General features: G+C 41.4%; 1 protein-coding gene across 4 annotated transcripts in view; it reads left to right on the forward strand.

Moving 5' to 3' along the window:
• The window catches only part of Mettl16 (methyltransferase 16, RNA N6-adenosine), a 46,122-nt gene that overhangs the window by 14,925 nt on the left and 13,507 nt on the right, over positions 1 to 17,690 (forward strand). For 3 of the 4 annotated variants that reach the window (NM_001402033.1, XM_056984671.2, XM_056984673.2), the window contains 4 exons: positions 1,615 to 1,755; positions 7,056 to 7,171; positions 10,168 to 10,310; positions 17,255 to 17,324. In NM_001402033.1, the coding sequence (NP_001388962.1) occupies positions 1,615 to 1,755; positions 7,056 to 7,171; positions 10,168 to 10,310; positions 17,255 to 17,324 (470 nt within the window). Of the gene's footprint in view, positions 1 to 1,614; positions 1,756 to 7,055; positions 7,172 to 9,937; positions 10,004 to 10,167; positions 10,311 to 17,254; positions 17,325 to 17,690 lie in introns of those variants that run through there. The other variant, XM_056984675.2, reaches the window with a different exon arrangement.

The following is a 17,690-nucleotide window of genomic DNA, read 5'->3' on the forward strand; positions in this document are numbered from 1 at the left end:
AGCTCTTCACAAGGGGCAATGCCTGCTGAAATCATGTTCTTTCTAATTATGATTCTATATAAATTCTTCCCCCAGACTCCCATCAAGTTGCTCTAATTCTATGACTCTGCTTTCCATTTTTATTTATCATTATAAGGATTATTACCCATTTAAAATGTCATTTGGTTTTCTGAGGATGTCAGAATTTTAGAACTCAAGTTTCTTGGTCTTTAGGATTGAGGGACAGTTTTAGAAGGGTAGGGGGATGGCTCTTTTACCTGGATATTTTCCCTTCAAGATGAGGAAGCCCCCCCCCCCCCTTTTTTTTTTTGGATAATTCTCCATACTTTTCCAAAACATTCTAAATGACTCTAGTTTTCTGGGATGCCCAAATCTGAACAGTTGTTACTCTGAGGGACCTGGATATTCTCTTCCTTGTACCTCCCAAATCCCCAAGGACATGTTTTCCTGACAGCATCAGAGCCAGGAGACAGCATGGCTGGGAAAGAGGATAAGTAGTGCAGCGTTTGTTTCCTTTGCACTCTGTTTCCTAGCCTGTTACGAGTGTGCAATGAGGAAGTGATGGGGCACGAGGGTTTGAGGAAGCACCTCCAGACCCTGCAGAGCTACAGTGGAACCAGGAGAAGAGGCTTTGGAGTGGTGGGTCCAGGTTGTAGCTATCAGGAGAAACCCTACCTTTCCTTCCCTGGGTATATTCATTGGGATCTAATTGGTCAGAATTTGTTAGTGATTGTAAAAGCAGCATCTGTGGGGTAGGGGGGAAGTAGAGCAGTCCAGGGTTAGAGGCCCTATGTGCAAATTTAGGAACAAATACTAGCTGTGGACGCTGATTGTTTGTTTGTTTGTTGTTGTTTTTCATGAAGCTTTGGCTTCTCAGTATGTCTCTTGTACCTGTGCTAGGGCTGGTGCCTGACATGACTGACATTCTACACAACCACCGGGAACTGGACACATGCATGTTATCCAAAAAACATGTTTTGTTTGTTTTCCTCCTTTGAGACAGGGTCTCAAACTCAGTCTCCTTGCATCTGCTTCCCAAGTGTTAGAATTACAGGCATGTGCCACTACACTGATTTGCTGTGAGACACTGTGGTGTTTTAACAAGTATTTTTTTTAAGATTTATTTATTTATTATATATGAGTACACTGTAGCTGTCTTCAGACACACCAGAAGAGGGCATCAGATCCCATTACAAATGATTGTGAGCTTCTATGTGTTTGCTGGGATTTGAACTCAGGACCTTTAGAAGAGCAGTCAGTGCTCTGAATCATCTCTCCAGCCCAGGAAATTCAATCTTGTATGGAATGTAAAGACTTTATGAGTTAACTGAATTTTACAAAATGAAGTGTTTTGGCCATTTTAGGTTATTACGTTGTGTTTCTGGTCCTTCAGTTACCCGCACTTCATTTTACACATAGCACACAAGAGTGGGGCATGGAGGTTTCTGTCCTCCAGGGAGGCTGGGTTTGAGGTGTGCGAAGTGAGGAGGGAGCCTAGGAGCCGCTTGTGAGTGAAGCTGTGGAAACCTGAAAGAATTCTTAGGAAGAAAGGGGGTTTTATTGTTCTCACCTTCTCTTCTCACGTGGGGTGTCCTTTGGACTTTTATTTTCTAGGTACTGGGGCGTCCTGCATCTATCCCTTACTTGGAGCAACCTTAAATGGCTGGTATTTCCTGGCCACAGAAGTGGACGACATGTGCTTCAATTATGCCAAGAAAAATGTAGAGCAGAATAACCTGTCTGATCTCATCAAAGGTTGGCTCCTCTACATAAATAGCCCATTAAGCTGTGTTTGTTAAAGGTTCTTTACTATAACGTGCACTATTATTATCTTCTGTGGGGTTTTGTTTATTTGAGACAAGAGTCTCTGCAGCTCTGGCTGCTCTGGAACTCACTTTCTAGGCCAGGCTGACAATGAACTCATAGTGATCCGCTGCCTCTGGTCCTGGATGCTGGAATTACAGACGAGTGCCACCACACCTGGCTTGTTATCTTTTGCCGAAGTGTGTATACTTCAAACTTTAAATAATCTAATGTAATGATTTTGATTCCAAAATCAAAGGAAGGAATATAGTAAAGTTGATCCTTATTATTTCTCTATCATGATTTTGTGGATTTGCCTTTTGCTTTGGTTACTGTTCTATTGCTGTTGTAAGACACTGACCAAGCCAGCTTATGGAAGAAAGCTGTGTAGTTTCAGAAGGTTCATGACCATCATGGTGGCAGGCAGGCAGGCAGGCATGGTGCTGGAGCAGCATTTTGAGAAAACACCCACAGTGGTTGTTTTGAAACCTCAAAGCCCGCCCTCAGTGACCTTCATCCTCCAACAAGACCACACCTCCCTAAGCACACTGTAGCTGTCTTCAGACACACCCAACCCCATTACAGATGGTTGTGAGCTACCATGTGGTTGCTGGGAATTGAACTCAGGACCTCTGGAAGAGCAGTGGGTGCTCTTAACCGCTGAGCCATCTCTCCAGCCTGAGAATGACATTTTTTTTTTCTTTTCTTTTTCTTTTTTTCGGAGCTGGGGACCGAACCCAGGGCCTTGCGCTTACTAGGCAAGCGCTCTACCACTGAGCTAAATCCCCAACCCCAAGAATGACATTCTTATTCAAAATATCACACCTAATTTAGTTCCATAATTTTGGGGGGGGTAGTTTTTAAAAATTAGTTATGTTGAGGCTAAAAAGATGGTTCAGGAGTTAAGAGTACTTACTACTTGAAGCATTCACATGGTGGTTCACAGTGGTCTGTAACTCTTTAATTCCTGGAGATCTAATACCTCTGGCTTCTTGGGGCAATAGACATGCATATGATATACATCTGTATACACAAAGGACTCTCCCACATAAGTTAAAAACAAATATTAAGGCATATACTACCATATCCAGCTATGAAATCATTTTAATCATATTATTTTTCTATATATTCTTAATTGGTTTTGGTATATATTTTAAAGGTTTATTTATTTTATGTGTGAGTACACTGTTGCTCTCTTCAGACACACCAGAAGAGGGCATCAGATCCCATTACAGATGGTTGTGAGCCACCTTGTGGTTGCTGGGAATTGAACTCAGAACCTCTGGAAGAGCAGTCCGTGCTCTTAATCGCTGAGCCATCTCTCCAGTCCCAGACATTTCTTTTCAATGCAGCTTTTCTCTCAAATCTGTGCCGTGAAGTATAGATTGCCCTGAGACCTGGGATCTTTATACGTAAATCAACTGCTGGGTTCTTTGCTGCAACTAGATAGAGGTCAGTGGCAGACAAGGAAGGCTCAGGCTGCTGTTGGGCAACTTTGTTTCCCTCCCAAGTTGGGCAGCAGTAAGAGGAGAAGTAGCTGGTAGGAGCAGCAGCAGGTATGTCCTCTAATGTCCCTCTGCAGGCTATATGTGAAAACCTGTGGTCTTCAGCTGGCTTTTAGAAGTCCTTAGTCCATCCTCACCAGCCATTGTGACAAGTCATAGCCCAGTGGTCTGATAGCCTGACAACTTGACAGCTGTCCAGAACTTACAGACCAGGGCTTGCATTTGCAACATTATGTAACCCAGAGTTACATAAGAAAGTCTCAGGCACAGGGGGTCATGAGCATTAAGATTTTTTTTTTTTTTTTTTTTTTTTTTTTGGGTTCTTTTTTTCGGAGCTGGGGACCGAACCCAGGGCCTTGCGCTTCCTAGGTAAGCGCTCTACCACTGAGCTAAATCCCCAGCCGAGCATTAAGATTTTAAGAAGCTCTGGCCTACATTTCATCAAGGATGGTGACAACACAGTATATGTCTGACATAAACTGTTTCAATAGCCCTGCCTATGGCTATGCCTGCAGAGCTGAGGCAACTACTAATAGTTGTAATTTTCTTACTGTATCTGTGGAATACAGTTCTGGCAAGTCCTCAAGGTAGCTATGGAGAGTCCTGTAGCAGCTGGCACTTGAGTTACAGAACCTCGCGGTTGGGGATTTAGCTCAGTGGTAGAGCGCTTGCCTAGGAAGCGCAAGGCCCTGGGTTCGGTCCCCAGCTCTGCAAAAAAAAAAAAAAAAAAAAAAAGAACCTCATTTCCTGCCCTCTTTGATTGTTTGCTGGGGAATGAACATCAGGTATACTTTCTGTATAAATTTAAGGTAGGTCTAGTGACACCTGGGAGACTGAGGCGTGAGGATCTATAATTTACAGTTCACCTGGTCTATCAGTGGAGTTCAAGATCAGTTTGTGCACTTAGTGAGGCCCCGCCTCAAAATGAAAAGGGCTGGGGATTTAGTTCCTTGGTAGAGCACTTGCCTTGTATTTGTGAGGTTCAACCTGAAGTACTACAAACAAAAGCAGTTAGAAATCATGATGACTTATGAGCACTAATAACGAGTTTAAACTATGCTTTAACAGTATAAAGTGCTTCCTGCTCATTATGCTAACAAGGGATGGTCCCTTTCCTCTCCATTCAGTCATGAGCTCTGTCTAAACTTTAGAATCAGTTTGTTAGTAGCTAAAATTTGGAAGTGGTTTTATGTCTAGTCTTATTTTGTTTTTTTCTTTTCCCTCTCTTTCCTCATCAGTTCCTTTGTGTTAGGCTGGGCACACAGCTGCAACAGCGTGTGCGCACAGGTTAGAGAAAGGCTTATAGAAGTGGTCCTCTCTCCACCAGAGGGGTGGGCTAGTCCTTCCTCTGCTTTGTGTTTCCAGTTGAGGTTGACAGTGTTGTAGTCTGCCTTCATGTGTTTTCTTTCTAGCGCTAGTTCATTGAGTGCATTTTTATGCTGTTTCTTAGGGACCTTGCTACTTCAAACGACCCTAGACAATGCTGAGTCTTGTATTTCTATGCATAATGGAGACAGTACATTTCACTTAGATGAGTTACAGTGAGTCAGCAGAATATATGTTTTTGATTTTTAAATTAAAACATTGTGTATGTATTGGTATTTAACCTGTATGTATGTCTGTGCCACATGTGTACCTATTGTTCAAAGAGGCCAGAAGACTGGGTCAGATTTCCTAAAACTGGGGTTACAGACAGTAGTGCTCTGCCAGTGTTCTTAACCACTGAGCTATTTTTCTAAGGTCCCCCCTCCCTTTTTTTGAACACAGGGTTTCACTCTGTAGCCTTAGCTAGCCTGTAAATCTCAGTGTGGACCAGCTAGTTTCAAACTCATAGAGATCTGCCTTGATTAAAGGCTTGTACCACTACACCTGACCAACAATGTATGTTAAATCAATTCTCTTTAAGGAAACACACCACAGATGAGGTTATGTATCTAAGAGGCTTGCAGAAACTCTACGTGTCCTGTGCTTCCCATAGGAATCTGTCTTTGCTACTTCAGTGTTCATGGCAACTTCATAGACCATAGCTACCATGAAAAATGAAGAATAGGTATTGATAACGTAACTTAGTCATTAATTTTTGTGTATGAGTGGGTGCACATGTGCATGTGCCTTTGGAAGCCTTCAGAAGTCTTCATCAGAGTGTTCTTCAATCACTTTCTACATTATTATTTTAAATAGTTTCTGCGTGAGTGTTATCTCTGCCAGTGTGTCTCTTTGCACCACTGTGTATAGGCACTGCCTGCAGAGGCCAAAAGAAGGTATTTAGTCAGCTCCCCTGGGACTGAAGTTATGGTGGTTGTTAGCTGTCGTGTGACTGGAATAGAAACCAGGTTCTCTGGAACAGCAGTTAATTCTCTTAACCATTAAGCCACATCTACAGCCCCTTCGCTGTGTTTTTGAGGCAGGGTCTTACACTGAACCTGGAGCTCAATGACTCAGCGAGATTGCCTGGCCAGCTAGCCTCAGGGGGATCCTTTCTTTTCTGTCTTTGTAGTATTGAGGTTACACTCGTGTGCTGTCATGCCCAGTTTTTATGTGAGTGTTAGGGCTCAAACTCAAGTCCTTAATGTTTATATGTCAGGCACTTTACTGAATGAGTCATTGTCCAATTCCTGGGCGCTAATTTTTTGGGGGGCAGGCACTTTTTTATTTTTAAAAAATTTTATTTATATATATGTGTATGTGTATGTATGTAGGTGGGTATGTATATGTATAGTTAGCTAGCTGAGTGTGGTGGCATACTCCTTTAATCCCAGCACTAGGGCTGAGAGACAAGCAGATCTCTGCAAATTTGAGGCTAACTGCTTTACAGAGTGAGACTGTCTGGGGGAAAAAAAAATAGGGTCTTAGTCTGTGATCCAGACTGGCCTTGAGTTCTATCCTGCTTCTGTCTACAAGTGCTCAGATTATAGCCATGTGCCACCACTACCTGCTAAATTATAATATTTTAATTTTAGTGTGTAGATATTTGCTAGAACTAGTCCAGCTTTTCCTTGTAATCATTTTATGACCATCCTATGTTCACAGTTTTTCATTTTTTAAAGATTTATTTTATGTGAATGAATATTTTCCTGCATATATGTCTGTGTACCACACAGCTACCTGAGGCCTTCAGATGTCAGAGGGAGGTATTGGCTTTTTTGGAACTGGAGTTTCAGGCAGTTGTGAACACCATGTAGGTGCAGTGAACTGAGAAGGGTCCTGGGAGAGCTCCCCCAGTCCTTGTTATTGATTTTTAAAATAGAATTAGTTTAGTTTTTAGTAGAATGAACAAAAATTTATTGCAGAAAAGTTAGAACTCAAGAGTAGGAGGAATTTAGGAGAGAAACCTCTTGTTTTATTAAGCTGAGTTTTACTATGTCTCTTTAGAAAGAATGAACACTTTTCCTAGTAGTGTTAACACGTGTTGTTAAGAGGAACATCAATAAGGTTAAAGCATCAGGTTTAACTCTCCATTCCTGCGGCTCTGCCTCTCACGGGAGTAGAGTGAAGGTATTTTATATGCAGGCTTGCTGTCATCGTCCTTCTTTTTTGTTTTTTTCTTTTTTCTTTTCTTTTTTTTTTTTTTTTTTTTCTGGAGCTGGGAACCGAACCCAGGGCCTTCGCTCTACCGCTGAGCCCCTCTCAGGTTTTTTTGTTTTTTGTTTTTTCTTGTCGTCTTCCTTCTTGGCTGGGTATTGTTCCGTGCACTTACTTAAGACATTACAAATCAGTAGTAACTAACAGTCCTCGGTTTCTCCCCAGTGGTGAAAGTGCCGCAGAAGACACTTCTGATGGACGCGCTTAAGGAAGAGTCTGAGATAGTCTATGACTTCTGTATGTGCAACCCTCCCTTTTTTGCCAACCAATTGGAAGCCAAGGTAAAGTACCTTTAAAGTTAACCTAATACTTAGCTAGCTTCACCTCACTGCAGAGATAAGAGCAGAAGGCGGTTTTTCTTTAGAGTCTGTATAATTTAAATTGCTGTTGGTTTGTGGCATTTATGAACCCAGTACAGATGGACTTCCCATAGCTGAGAAGTCCAGTTAATAAGGCTTAAGGAGCAGTTTGGTCAAGGAATTCATACTATCATAAACGCCAAGGCTTTTGTTTCTAATTTCCTCTTGACGCTAGCCTGGCTCTCTGCTATTTCTTCTTAGGCTTACAACTTTTTTTTCTTTCTTTTTTTTTTTTTTTTTTTTTTTGAGATAAGATTTCTCTGTGTATCCCTGGTTGTCCTGGATCTCACTCTGTAGATCAGGCTGGCCTAGAACTCAGAGATCTGCCTGCCTCTGCCTCTGCCTTCTGAGTACTGGGGTCAAAGGTCTGTGCTACCATTTTTAAACTTTAAACTTATGATTTATGTGTACGAGTGTTTTGCCTGTGTGGGTGTTTGCACCACAGGTATGCTCAGAGCCTTCAGGGCCTAGCCCTAGGTCTCATGGTTGTGAGCCTCCACGTGGGTGCTGGACTGGAACCCAGGTCCTTTGGAAGGGCGGCCTGTGTTCTTAACCACTGAGGCGTCTCTCCAGTCCCTAAAATTTGAACTTCTACAATCGAACTGAGCTTGTCAGTCTAGGGACAAAAATTGCTATTTTTTTGTCATTTGGTAGTAGATAAATGGCTGAATGTTGAAAATGTATTTGCCTTTAGACATTGAACAAAATCTACTGGATAGAATAAACTGTTGTATGGAGAACTGTAATTCCCAGTACATGGGAGACTGAGGCAGGATTGCAAGTCCTAGACTAGTTTGAATTTAGTAAGTTTAAACCTGTCTGAAGCAATTGAGTGAGAGCCTGTCTCAAAATTTAAAAGAGAGGGCTAGGAATATATCTCAGTGGTAGAGTGTTTGCCTAGTATGTGAGAGGCCCTAGCTTCAAACCTTAGCACTGTAACACCTAAAACATAATATATTTAAAAATTCAGTGTGGGAACCAGAAGTGACTCAGCAGTTAAGGCACTGGCTGCTCTTGCAGAGGGTTTGGGTTCAGTTCCCAGCACCCACATGGCAGCCCCATTTATCACATCAGCTCTAGGGGCTCCAGCACCCGCGTCTGGCCCCTGGGCACCAGTGGTACACAGGCATGAGTGCAAACACTTATACACATAACAAGTTGGTTTTTTTTTTTTTTTTAGAAAATTATTGCTTTTTTTAGACAAGGTCTTATAATTCAGGCTGCTGGAATTCACAGACTTCTTTTCAAACACTATGATTATGCCATCATGCCCAGACCAAAATAAATAAATCTTCAAAATAAAAGTTTGGTTTTTTTTTTTTTTTTTTGGACAAAGTCAGGAATTTGTGCAGTAATTTATTAAAATATTAACATTCCTGATTAGAAAATAAAGTGAAGTACAATTTAAATAATTAAAAAGTTAGCTTTTGTGTAAATTTATGAAAAAATAACCATGTTCTACAATAACATTTGTTAAAAGTGTTGTTTGCCTAAATTCAAAATATATAGATAGGGCTTTGGCTTTCCAAACTTGGGGTCACAGTACTGAGAGCAGCAGGTGCTCTCACCTGCCGAGCAGCTTTTCAAGCTCCCTAAATATCTTCTCATCTTGCTGTCTTTTTAAATTTGAGGTAGGTGTTTTAAGTTGCTTGCCTGGCATGCCAGAGTTTTCTACATCGACTGCTGCTTATGCTTCAGCCCAGTGCGAGGTTCCCCGGCACGCGTTGGCATCTGTAGCTTTGGTGCTACCCCAGTGAGTGTGGAGTGGTGTTCCCTGACGGCTGGCTGTGAGCATCTTCCTTGTGCTCAGTGGCCCTTTGCCATCTGCCCTGGAACGATTTCATTTATTACTTTGCCTCACCTGGGTAAGGGTCCAGTCAGCCCCTTATAGTTCTACACTGAGCTATTAGCAGCCCTGGGACCTTGCACATTCTAGGCAAGCCCTGTGCCAGTTACCCTCCACTTTGCCAATTTTTAAATTGGGTTACTTTTCTTCCTGTTAAGTTTTAAGGACTCCCCACCCCTACCCCCAACAGGGTTTCTCTGTATCCCTGGCTGTCCTGGAACTCTCTGTGACCAGGCTGGCCTCAAACTCAGAGATCCTCTTTCCTCTACCTCTCAAGTGCTGGGATCAAAGGCATGCATGTATGTATAGCCACTGACTGTTTTTTTTTTTTTTTTCCTTTTTTCTTTTTTTCGGAGCTGGGGACCTAACCCAGGGCCTTGTGCTTGCTAGGCAAGTGCTCTACCACTGAGCTAAATCCCCAACCCCTCCACTGACTGTTTTAAGGACTCTCTGTATTCAGATCCTAGACCTGAGTCCCTTTAATTATAATGATTTGCAAACATTTTCTCATCCTGTGGTTTGTCTTCAGTTTTCCATGTTATCCTTTATAGTGAAACTGTTTTTAGTTTTTATAAAACTTATCTATTTTGTGTTATTCTTATGCTTTTTGATGTTACATCTAAGAAACCATGGGCTAATCCAAGTTAATGAAAATTTACTTTTATGTTTTCTTCTTGGGAGTTTTATAGATTAAGCTTTTAGATTTAGGTCATTGATGCATTTGAGTTAACTTTTTTCATATGAAGTGAAGTAAGGATGGATTAAATACTTAAATATAAGAAAGAAAACCATAAAAGTATTAGAAGAAAACATAAGTAAATATTTATTTAATCTTTGGGTAGATTTCCTGGCCATGGTATCAAGACAGAAAGCATAAAGGAAAAGCAACAGATTGGGCTATATAAAAGGTAAATGTTTTTATATTTAATCCCCAGGGCCTTGCGCATGCTAGGCAAGTGCTTTATCACCAAACTACAGCCCCCACTGGCTGTGTGTTCTTTTAAATCCTCAGTGTAGCACAATAATAAGTAGATTACATTCAAAGATGGTGGCTTTTGTTGTTGTTGTTCAGGGTGTAAACTCTCGGAATTCTCGAAGACCTCCACCTAGTTCTGTAAATACAGGAGGCATCACAGAGATCATGGCAGAGGGAGGTGAACTAGAATTTGTCAAAAGGATCATCCATGACAGTTTACAACTTAAAAAAAGATTAAGGTAAGTAGGAATTTTGTCTCATATGATCCTAAAGAAGTGATATCACTTTAAGGAAAAAAAAATCACTGAAATTGAAAAATAAGTAGATGACATCCACGAGACTGCCCAGAGAAAGGGAGAAGATCCCAGACGAGCATATTGCTCCCATTATGTTGCCTGTGATGGAACAAAATCGACTCCAATGCGGTTTTTGATTCGAAAACAGATGGGCTTGAATCTGTACTGTGAACCAGAATGCGTTGTGGCCTAGCCCTTGGAGCAGTTGAGGTTCTTGGACTTGGTTTCCTGAACAGTGGCAGACGAGAAGACATTGAGATGTCCGGAACTCCAGGAAGGGAAACGTTGCCAGCCATCTCGGAGATAGGCTAGGGCTAATTATTTTGGACAACACCCCTGTCATTAAAGAGTGTTAGATTCTCATGGGACAGCGTGTCTCTTGTAACTTTTCCACTCTGCGCATGTTATTAATATGATAGGTAGTATGGTAATTAAAATATAAAGAGTGCTCAACCCTAGGATTGAGTTTTGTGAAATAAAGTGCTTATTTTTGTGTATCATAAAAGCATAATAAAATTTATTCTCTAGTAATTTGAGAAGATTTATATCTGGAAGAGGGCGTGTTGTAGAGAATGAGCTCAGGGCCTCGTGCACATGACCCACACTGAGTCATATCACATCCTCACATTAGCTCCCCCTTTTTTTAATGTGTAGGTATATTTTGCCTGCATATGTATGTATGTGTAACAAATGAGTGTCTGGTCCCTGAGGAGGACAGAGGAGATTGTTGGATCCCTTGGAGTAGAGTTACAAATGCTTGTGAACTCATGTGGGTGCTGGGAATCAAACCCTGGTTCTCTGGAAGAGAAGTTGCTATTCCCAAACACTGTCCCATCAGATTAACAAGTTTTAAAGTCTGTACTTGAGTAGTGTTAAGAAGCTGGCCTCAAAGTGAGAAGACAGAGTCATCTGCACAGCAAGTGGCAGTGTCCCGTCTCAGTGCTTCTAGTTCGAGCTCAGACTCCAGCTCCTCCTCCTCGTCCTCATCTTCTTCAGACACCAGCGATTCAGACTCGGGCTAAGGGCCAGGCCAGATGGGGCAGGAAGGCTCCGCAGGACCGGACCCCTGTACCACCCTTCCCCACTTTTCCCTTGCTGTGACGCTTCTTCATCTCACCCCTCCATAGGAGAGCTGGCTCTGCAGTGGGGAGGAATGCAGGGACACGGACAAAATAAGATTGAATTCCTAGCCCTGTTGGGTGTGATGTCCCTGTTGAGGATGATGGGGGTGGGGCAAGGGTATGAGTGGGTGTGGGCATATGCCTGGCACCAAGCCCCCTGAGCTGCAGCTGTCCTGTTCACTTCTAAGGGCCCTGTTTTGAGGTTTTAATTTATTTAAGCTAGGTGGTAAGGCTGGGGGTGTAGCGCCGTGGTCCGCCCTCCAGCCTCCATGGGGAGGGAAGAAGAGGGAGCTCTTTTTGTTTTTTTACATTGACTTTTTTTTCTACTCTTCCCTTTTACTTCCACTCCATTTGGGGCCTGGGGATTTTAGTCACCTCTCCAGTTGGCCCCCAGACTGTCTTTTCTTTCTTGATTCTAACTTGTAAATAAAGAAAATATTATTGAAAAAAAAAAAAAGCTGGCCTCAAATTTACAGAGATCTGATTGCTCTTCCTTATCAGTATTGGGGGTAGAGTCATACAGCACCATGTCTGGCCTCGTGTTGACTTTTGGGAGAGTGGAGACGGGGCCAACCAGGAAAATGGGGGAGACTGGAGATGGTTCTACTAGGCTACAGTTCAATGGGTAGGAGCTGTTACTTTTTAGGAGTTTAAATACACATTTAACTCCACAGACTTTCATATGAACTACAAAAAAAAAAAAAAGTTTTAGGCAGTGGCTTGTGTCCTCATGAGTCTGGCATTTCTGAGTTAGTGCTGAGGTTTACTGCCTGCCTGCTCAGGGGGTTTCTTTTTAAAACTGTCTTTGAGTTTTAAAAGAAGTTGAAAGGAACATTCTAAGGAATAGAAACTATTTAGTATATTCTAGGTCTGCTCACATCTGGTTCTACTGTGGCTCCAAAGGTGAATAAGAGGTGTAAAATTGGCTGAGAAGAGCTGTTGGCCTCTGGATAGTTGCCATTTGGGGAAATGCTACCACTTCCAGTTGCTGTAGAAAGTGTTCAGCTCTCTGTGGTCAGGACTCAGGCAGAGTGGCCACCATCATCATGTTAAATCACTAGTGATGACTCAGAATGCTGCGAAAGGTGCGTTCTGAGGCTCTATGAAGTAAGAGATTAAAAACAAGTATCTTAGCTCATTGTGAGGTACATGCCTTGTCGTCCCAGCATTTGGAAAGCAGAGGCAAGAGGATCAGGGGTTCAAGACCGGCCTTGCTACATGAGACTCTGCCTTGAAAGAAAAATATCTTAAGCATCTCCCCCTGTATGCATCTAAAGGATTTGTCCTTGGGTTGGTCTTAATGTGTAAAGCACTGTTCCTCCTTCAGAGGACTCAGGATCATTCCCAGCACCACCTGGTGGCTTACAACCTTCTACAACTCCAGTTTTCTGACCCCAGAAAGACAACAGGCATGCACATTGTATTCAGGCAAAACACCCATTCTTATACATCTCTTTTAAATTTTAAATGTTAGTTTTTCTTATTTCTGAAGACATATAGAAATTCAGAAGGCTAAAAGTCATGTTCAGTAATAATTTAGTTCATGCCACCATATTTTGTTCTGCAGTTGAAAGAAACTTGAAGGGTAAAGTTATACAACTTGGTTTTACTTACAAGGCAGATTTTCTGATTCTGTTTCAGTGGTCTGTACTGCAGTTGAATTTCTAAGTAGATTACAGTTTCAGAATGTAGCCATCTTGGGCTACGGGAGATTTCAGGGGGAAATGTAAAAGTTGATTTTTAGCCATGACAATTTAGAATTTATGTCAGCTTAAATGATGGGTTTTGAGATAAAGCAAATCCTTCAGATGCTCTGGTGATTGGAGGCTTTTGCTCCATCACTCTATGTGCACTAAGCTGTTGGACTCATAGCCATTTTCACTCCAAGCCTCTATTTGTAACTTGCTTTTCTGCATTACAACTTAAATTTAAAAATTGGCTTAAATTTCTAACCTTTCCTCACTGGAATGAGACAAAGTTCCTCAAATTTCTTATTGTTGGTTTTCCATGGGTCAGTCTTTATAATAACAGTGACAAATTGATACTCTTTCAAATAATTGATTACAGAGCTGGGTCAAAATAAACACAAGGCTATAAATCTTGTAATATAACTGTGTAATATAAGAATGACTCCCCCAAATGACTTATATTAGAAGGACAAAAGACCTAATTCAAGCCAAATTGTGTTGCGATGAGTAAGTCCATAAACAGTGAAGCTAGAAAGGTCATCATTTTGTAGTTGTCATAGTTATAAATGATTTGGGAAAAGTCAACAGTGGGAAATTTAAACAACTGGGTATTACTGTCTGGGGCTATGTAGCTCGGTGGTATAGTGTGTGTGATGTGTCTTTTGGACCCTGGGTTTGATCAGAAGCATTGAAAAACAGCAAAGAGCAGGGTATTTACAAAGTATCTCTCCATAGAGTGCTGACTTTCAAAGAGTGGGAAAATTAAAGTGGAAAAGCCACAAGGACTGCCCCACCCGTGTCCTAGAAGGACGTAGGAGAACCTGTGTTTCCTTCACAACAAAACAGGTTCTCCAAAACTTACTCACGTTCTGACATGAAAGTAATGGATGATCAAGGAGCAATTCCAGACTCAAGAAACTCAGGAGACATGACAGATAACTGGAGTGCAAGCCACACACGAGTGTGTAAGGGAAGATTGGGATAATTGTGGGTATGGACTATATTCCAGTCCAGGCCATAATACCATGGGAACATTATATTTTCTCCAATTTTGATAATTACTCAGTGTTGTCACCAAAAGGAGTGTTCTTTTTTGTAAATCGTACATGCCAAAATATTAGGGTTCAGGAATGTTTCATAGCCGCCTTCCGAATAGCTTAGAAGAGACACAGAACAAACACATGGGGGCTTGTTAATAGGTAAGCCTGGGTGAAGGGTGTAGGAGAGACATTTGTAGTAATCTTGCAACTCAACGGGCTAGAAATTATTTCAAAATAATTTTTCTTGAAACTTAGCCTCTCAGAGGAATTGTGAAATGCTGTAATGAGTAGAGCACTAGTTCCATGATTAAAAGCTGTAATGGGTTCATAGTCTCTTGGGGAACCAGAGCTTCCTTTGTTCCTTTTTGTTCTACTTGCATTTTGATGAGTTGTCACAGAGCATCTCTTGAGATTGTAGCCAGCATTTGGTGGTTAGACAGGTTCACATGGGAAGCTAGAATCAAGGAGGGGTGGTTATATTTGTCTTTGAGACAATCTTCACATATCAGGCCAGCTTTTGAACTCATTATTTAGTGGGTGATTACTTTGAATTTCTGATTCTCTTACCTCTGCCTCCCAAAGGTATGCACCATTGTGTCCAGGGCTTTGTGTGTGTTAGGCAAGCATCTCCCCCCACCGGCCCCCTTTTTGAGACAGTCTCATATAGTTCAAGTATACCTGAGACTGACTTGATTCTGATGCTACCCTTCCAGAGTGCAGCAGTTAGAGCTTTGCACTGTACCCAGCCTGTACATCTTCTTTAAATGGACTCAAAATACTTGGGCCAGGAAGGGATTGAGTTTAAATTCAGCTTTAATTGGTACAGGAACCATTTGTGTTATCTACGTCTACTGTTGGAAGTGTGAGAGTTGTGTCTTTTGAATAATGTGTTTTATCTAGTTGTGAGATTGTATAGTTAAATGTTTTTTATTCAGGCTAATAAAAAATGGGTCAATTGGTAGAGTGCTTGTCTGACATGGATGAATGTCTGGGTCCAGTCCCAGCCCACAGCACTAAATATACCTAGCATAGTGGTACATGCTTATAACCTAACACTGTGGTGAGGTGGGATGAGGCAGAGGGTTAGGAGTTGAGAGTCATCCTATACTACACAACTTACACAGAAAGTTGAAAGATAGCCTGAACTAGAGCCTCTCTCTTCTCACACACTTCCCTCCTTCTGTGTCTTTCTTTCATGTATGTTCTGTGAAGATTTAATTTTAACTCTTTCAAACCTGATAATTTGTCTTCTTTAATGACTTTTCTTTTTCTTTTTTAAGATTTATTTATTTATTTATGTATATGAATACACTGTAGCTACAGACACCAGAAGAGGGTATTAGATCTCATTAAAGATGAGTGTGAGGCATCATGTGGTTGCTGGGAATTGAACTCAGGACCTCTGGAAGAGCAGTCAGTGCTCTTAACCACTGAGCCATTGCTCCAGCCCTTAATCTAATCTTAATTATTTTATGTATTTATTTATTTATTTATTTATTTATTTATTTATTTATTTATTTATTTAATGTATATGAGTACACCGTTGCTATCTTCAGACATACCAGAAGAGGGCATCGGATCCCATTACAGATGGTTGTGAGCCACCATGTGGTTCCTGGGAATTGAACTCAGGACCTCTGGAGAAGCAGTCAGTGCTCTTAACCACTGAGCCATCTTTCCAGGTTAATCTTAATTATTTTTATTTTTAAATTTGCTTTGTGGATCTTGACTGCTTCATCTTCTCAAATCTCTATCTCTGTTCTATCAAATCAGCAAATTCACTGGGCTATGTTTGTGTGTCCCTTCCCTGTACTGCAGCTGGAAATACACTTGGAGCAGTAAGCTCTGACAGCCGGGGGACTTGCCTTCTGTAAGTTCTTTGCTTTATTTGTACAGTCTCATCACTTTCAACAAGAGGTAGTGCCCGTGCTAACCACTTTTTTTTTTTTTTTCCCCCTTCTTTTTCGGAGCTGGGGACCGAACCCAGGGCCTTGCACTTGCTAGGCAAGTGCTCTACCACTGAGCTAAATCCCCAACCCCTAGCTAACCACTCTTATTGGCTGAAGTGCAGTCAGTCTCTCATATCCTTTCTGTATTTCCCAGGCTACTTAGAATAATCAGAAGAAATGACCTACATTACTTTACCTTTCAACCAACTCACCTATTTTTCTCTACTCGCCTTTAGGTCTGTGTTTACTGTTAGAGCAGTTCGGAATACAAGTTCTGAAAGGATTCTATGTTTTCTTAATATGGTGCCTATGGCCTTTAGGCAAGGTCTTTAGGGTCTTTTAGATAATTTTTTATTTTGAATTTTTGCCCCTGTGTATGTATGTGTACATTGTGTGTGCGGTGCCTGTGGAAGCCAGAAGAGGGAGTCAGATCCCTTGCATTGGGAGTTATAGATGGTTCTGAGCTACTGCTCCTGGGTCCACTGCAAGACCAGCAAGTGCTCTAAACCATCTCTCTTGGCTCTACCTTTTTGTTGTTGACTAATGATTACCCTAAAACAAAACAGCCTTTCTTGTATGTAAGAGAGATGGGACTTGTCATCTTCACTCTCTTGCCAGATATAGTAAGCATTGGAGAACTTAGCTGTTTATTTATTTATTTTTGCTGACTAGGTTTTACTGTGCAGCACTGGCTAGCCTGGTCTACATTGCAAGTTCCAGGACAGCAGGGCAATACAGGACAAACCTTGTCTCAAAAACCAAACTGAAAACAAAAAAAGGATGTGTGCCATCATATCCCACCTATGAGTAGTTTGTTTTTTTTATTTGTGCACACATGTGGTACAATGGTGAGTGTGTGAAAGTCAGAGAACAGCATCACTCTTTCCACCATGGCATCCTGTTACTGAACTTAAACCTTTATTTAGGAGGCCATTTTGCCAGCCAACATAGTTTTGTAAGCTGCCTTGGGCTTATATTTGTCTAACTTGTGCAATTTTTGTTATTTGTAACTTAATTCAATATTCATTTGCTTCTGTTCTCATGAACAATGCTTATAACTCTCTTCATTTGTCTTGCTAATTTTTCAAGGTGGTACAGCTGTATGCTGGGAAAGAAGTGCAGTCTGGCTCCACTGAAGGAAGAGCTTAGAATCCAAGGGGTAAGGCTGTGTCATTACCGTTCAGATGTGTCCTCTTAGGATGACATTTGGGTAGAGCAGCTTTCTTTATGCCCTAAAGCTAAATGTGTTTTAAATCTTTTTTCATGCATTTATTTTTTGGTATGAATGTTTTGTCTGCAGGTGAGTGTGCACATTCAAGTCCTCTTTTGGAGTTTTATGGGTAGTGCCCTGTGAGGTCTGGGACCAAGCTGGGCCTCTACAAGACAGAGCAAGAACTGCTCCTCATTGCTCAGCCATTTCTCTGGCCCAATATCTGTTGTTAAGGATATTAAAAGTTACAAAGTAGTTCCTTTTTCATTTTTGAAACCTAGTACATGAAAGGGACATTACTTTGGTTGGCTCTTG

Source organism: Rattus norvegicus, chromosome 10 (assembly GCF_036323735.1).
Source record: "Rattus norvegicus strain BN/NHsdMcwi chromosome 10, GRCr8, whole genome shotgun sequence".
NCBI lineage: Eukaryota > Metazoa > Chordata > Mammalia > Rodentia > Muridae > Rattus > Rattus norvegicus.